The following is a 4,647-nucleotide window of genomic DNA, read 5'->3' on the forward strand; positions in this document are numbered from 1 at the left end:
GAGGAATCGGTCAAGCCGTTTCGGAGGAGTATGGCAACGAAAACTGTGACACGAGAATTTTATATATATAGATAAAGAAGATATATGATGAAAAAACTAAAATTTACACAAGCAATGGTACCGGTATTAACGAATAGGTTTACAGCGTAGCTAAGTTTTTTTTAATGATGTACTGATTGAAATATGTTATTTATATATTTATTAGTACGTAACAGTTTAGATTTTTCATAAACTTATCGGAAAATAGAGCACTTACGCGCTTTTCTGCTTGTATTCTCTGATTTTGTCAAGAAAGAGTTGCTGGATTGGGTCGGACGCTTTGGAAGCTGCTGCCAGGTTCCTTGTTACCTGGACTGAGACACACGCAGCGCGGAGGCTACCAAGGACTGAAGATGAGAGCATCTGAAAGCGGTATTTCTAACCTTTAAATCAATTACATAACAAATATTAAGAAATATTTTTATAAATAATATATCACTGCGTTAGAAAAAGAAAAACGGAGAAACTAAAACATAATGTCATAATACAGTAAAATTGTATTAATTTGGGAAAACACACCTTTTTTTATTAAAAATTACTATTTTCCAATCAGCAGTACAGTATTGAATCTGGTTACAGATTAAATAACCTACACGGATATGTCAAGTGTCAACTATCAAAGTCATGATAAAATAAAGCTGCACAAAACATTATTTAATGATAATTCTAATATCAACCGTAAAACATACATACACTGTTACGTGTAATGTTATTGTGTACTTTAAAAGGGTTACTTGAGTATGATTATTAATTCAAAATCTTTATTTGAATGCGTTATGACTGAATAATGAAACGGTGACCAAAACTTATAGAACATACGTATGAACAAATAAAAAAAAAATGCTTCCCGGCTCCCGCCAATTTCCAAAAAACTTAAAAGTTTTACCTACGATTTAAACGAATAATTTCAGAGAATTTCCTTCGTAAGTTTGTAACATGGATTTCGGTGAAATAAGTAATGTCGTGGGCAGAAAAAGAGTAAATGTTGATGTTGAAAAACTGCGAGAAAAAGTTTCTCGAGAAACTGCAAAAGTAATAAAACTGAAGGTACGATTTTAAATTAAATTCTTGTATTTAAGTACTAAATAGCCTATATTTTCATAATATAGAGGTCTAAAAGATTAAAATTATGTGAAAGCAAATAAATTTACATATAAATAAATTTTTAGATAGATTTTTTAACCCCTGTCGAAAAATTGTGTATTTATGTGTGTATAGTGTTTTTGACATCGTAGCTCCTGAGCAGATGCACCAATTTTGACTTGGTTTTTTTTAAAGATGAATTCGGACAAAAGTCGTAAGATCAAAGATGATTCATTCTATTGTTCGTGTTTGTGGGCTATGTTTGATAAAAAAAATATGAATTTAAATCCAATTACATGTTTTAACTATAATAGGTTGCGCAAGATACAGCATATTGGGACCTCAAGGAGAAACTCCAACAGGTGGAAGGAAACCATGAGCGACTACAGCAAAATATGGTAGAAGTGCAAATGCAACACGAGACCATCTCTGGACAGTACCAGGATGAACTTCGTTTGCGTCCTGAAACCTTGAATAAGTTAGTCAAAATGACCTACAAAAAATTTTGTTTTTCTCGCATCATATAATATACTCGTAAAAATATTAAAGGAAATGTCGTATATGACGATCATAGGACTTCAATATAATATCTATAAATTACCAAATACGCCCAACTTAGATGATAAATCATTTAAATAATTTATCATGCCACAATAAGATGTGACAGACAAAATAAGTAAGAGTTAATAATATTTCAATTGTCCCATCGATTCTACGTACAATTTGAACAGTTCGTTAGTTTGAACGTGCTAATCTCAGCACTCCTGGTTCAATACCAAATATTATTTCACCGTTGGTTATGTGTGATCCCTTGGTACTATATATGTACGACGAGCGAAACCAGGGCAGGTCGCTAGTACGTAACAAATCTCGCAAACTACGTACCTGAAAAAAAGGGTATACTATTAGAAATTTTTTTTTAAAAGAATAGAAAAAATTCGAACACGGTGCGGGATTCGAACCCGCATTTCTTGCCTAGCCGTAGCAAGGGTATACTAATAAAGCATAATATTATCTGTGGTATTACACAGGTTGAGTAGCACTCGCGAAATATGTGACGTTCTAGAAGACTACAGTGAGCGTCTGAAACAGACTCTGTCTAGATGCAAAGCTGACCAGGCTTCGTTGTGTGACGCTTACCAGAAGTCTGGTCAGCTGGTCCGCGATATAAAGGCCCAGCGAGTGCAAAATGATGAGAAACATGGTCAGCTGGTTATGAGTCTTGAAGAGAAAAGTAAGATTCCGTTTTGATGTATTTCTGGCCCTATTTAAAGTTTTCATGACGATTCCATATGTTAAAGCTGTAATTCCACCTAATGGCAAATTTAATGATAATAAAAAATTATAAAATGTCCCTCAATCAATAGCTGACGCTTTATTTTCCATTCATAAAATATCATTGCCTTAGTCGAAATAAGACACATTTACGTATGTCAATGTACATTTTACCCAATTCTGTACATTTTTATCAAATACCCGCACAAATTAAAAAATGCCTAATTCATATCTAATTTTTTATAACCCTCAAAACAATACCTGATTATATCTAGTCAAGCTGAGCGGCGAACATCAAAGGCAGTTGATGCAAGTGTTCACTGCGTCTAAACAGCAGCTCGAGAGCGAACTCAACAATGCTAGGGTCAAAGTCGCTTCTGCGCAAGCGCAGGCCGAAGACTTGAAAAATACCGTCAACGAGCTTCACAAAAAACTGGATATTGCTAAGAACGAACTCGAAAAGGTAACGAATTTGAATTTAACTAAACGAAAAATATATCTTATTTTCTAATGTTGATTTATATAATTGGATACAAATGAATTTCATGCAGAAAGAGGAGACAATATCCAATATGCAGCGCGATATGAAGCAATTACTCCACGAATTTAACTCGCAGAGCAACGAAATGAGGAACATGTTGGCTAAGCAAGAGAAAGAGTAATGTTTTTATAATTTTATCATTTTAAATCTTAATAGATATAAATGACGTGTCACTTTCTTGTCGCGATGGACTCCTAAACTACTCGAGCGATTTAATCAAATTTGCGCACCATGTGCAGTTTGATCCAACTAAGGAATTAAGGAATAAAAATGTTATATTTAAAAAATAATATAAAGTTTATAAGCAGTGGTGGCTCAGTGTTCAACTTCGGACTTCAAAATCAATAAGTCGGGGTTCGAAGCCGGGCGAGCGTGCAGGAAATAAATTGATTTTTCAATTTATCTCCACATGTGGATAACATCACCACTGCTTAAAACGGTGAAGGAAAACATCGTGAGGAAACCGGTATGTCCGAGAATCAAAAGTTCGACGACAAGTGACATCTGCCAACCCGCATTTGGCCAGCGTGGTGGATTATGGCCTAAACCCTCATAGGAGGCCTGTGTCCCAGCAGTGGGAACATATATGGGCTGATGATGATGATGATGATATAAGTTTATACTTATTTCAATATACATAGTTACATTTACTGTGTCTTCGAGTTAAATCAAAACGTTGATTCCAGTCTAAAAGAAAGCATGGAAGCTAATTCAACATTGAAAAAAGCTCTCACACACCAAGAACAATTCGCGAAATCCATGTGTGACCAGAACAGTTCTCTACAAGACAAAATAGCGGCCCTAGAAGAGGAGCAAAGTGCTACATCTGCTCTTATTAATGACTTGAAGAAGAGATTGGAGGTAAATATATTAACATCAGACTTAATAAAAGACTTTGTGACCGCTAAATATATCTTCTTTTATTAGGAAGCCACCTCTATACACGAAAATATCAACAAAGATATGAAAACACTTATTGATGAGAAACATAGCTTAGAGGCAGACGTGAAGGAAAAGGATGACGTAAGTCCAAAAAACTGTATACATGAGTAAAATTAAAACAATTTTACTATATTTACGATGATTGTTTTAGATTTTGAAGGATTTGAAACAGGAGTTGGTGATACTGAATGAACAAATAACGCTGATCGAACAGGATAAGTCCAATTTAATCACAGAATTGAATAAAAAAGTTGAAGAAGTGGACGACAAATGGATTCGCATACAAGTACTCGGTGATGAAATTCAGACACTTCAGAATAAAATTAATGAAATAGACAATGATTTTAAAAATTACAGGTAAATATACTCATCTCATTATGGTTTATTTCATTGCTTTACACTTCTTTATTATGTAATTGGGAAAACAAAGACTCTCTGTTTATTTATTTCTCATTGTAATCATTGTTACAGAGAATCAACTGAAGAAAAAATACTAGACCTGACCAAAACAATAGACTCAAAAGACAAAGAACTAGACTTGAAGGCATCAACCATAGCGCAATTGATGTCGGAACTGAAAACTAGCACTGATGTGAGGAATAAGCTGGAGAATGCTCTGCAGAGGTGCAATAAGGAATTAGAAGTGGAGAGGGAGAATAGTAAGGAGATGGAGATGAAGATGGCGGTCAGGATTGAGCAACTGGAGGCCATTACGAGGGTGAGGTTGAAATGAACAATTATGGGTAATTATTTTCTGTAAGATCGTT

The 4,647-nt window shown here is 34.6% G+C and overlaps 2 protein-coding genes across 3 annotated transcripts in view; one reads left to right on the forward strand and one right to left on the reverse strand.

The window, feature by feature from the left end:
- The window catches only part of LOC119828789 (ATP synthase-coupling factor 6, mitochondrial), a 3,202-nt gene extending 2,533 nt beyond the window's left edge, over positions 1–669 (reverse strand). The window contains exons 1-2 of one of the 2 annotated variants that reach the window (XM_038351044.1): positions 559–669; positions 257–402 (exon numbers count right to left, since the gene is read on the reverse strand). In XM_038351044.1, the coding sequence (XP_038206972.1) occupies positions 257–402 (146 nt within the window). In that variant the 5' untranslated portion in view covers positions 559–669. Of the gene's footprint in view, positions 1–256; positions 405–558 lie in introns of both variants that reach the window. The other variant, XM_038351045.1, reaches the window with a different exon arrangement.
- A 306-nt stretch (positions 670–975) lies between these two features.
- The window catches only part of LOC119828755 (putative leucine-rich repeat-containing protein DDB_G0290503), a 6,188-nt gene continuing 2,516 nt past the window's right edge, over positions 976–4,647 (forward strand). Inside the window, exons 1-9 of the mRNA XM_038350999.1 lie at positions 976–1,086; positions 1,437–1,600; positions 2,154–2,356; positions 2,673–2,860; positions 2,949–3,055; positions 3,625–3,799; positions 3,866–3,961; positions 4,032–4,237; positions 4,352–4,598. Coding sequence (XP_038206927.1) covers positions 976–1,086; positions 1,437–1,600; positions 2,154–2,356; positions 2,673–2,860; positions 2,949–3,055; positions 3,625–3,799; positions 3,866–3,961; positions 4,032–4,237; positions 4,352–4,598 — 1,497 coding nt within the window. The remainder of the gene's footprint in view (positions 1,087–1,436; positions 1,601–2,153; positions 2,357–2,672; positions 2,861–2,948; positions 3,056–3,624; positions 3,800–3,865; positions 3,962–4,031; positions 4,238–4,351; positions 4,599–4,647) is intronic.

This window comes from Zerene cesonia, chromosome 8 (genome assembly GCF_012273895.1).
Source record: "Zerene cesonia ecotype Mississippi chromosome 8, Zerene_cesonia_1.1, whole genome shotgun sequence".
NCBI classification, from domain to species: Eukaryota; Metazoa; Arthropoda; class Insecta; order Lepidoptera; family Pieridae; genus Zerene; species Zerene cesonia.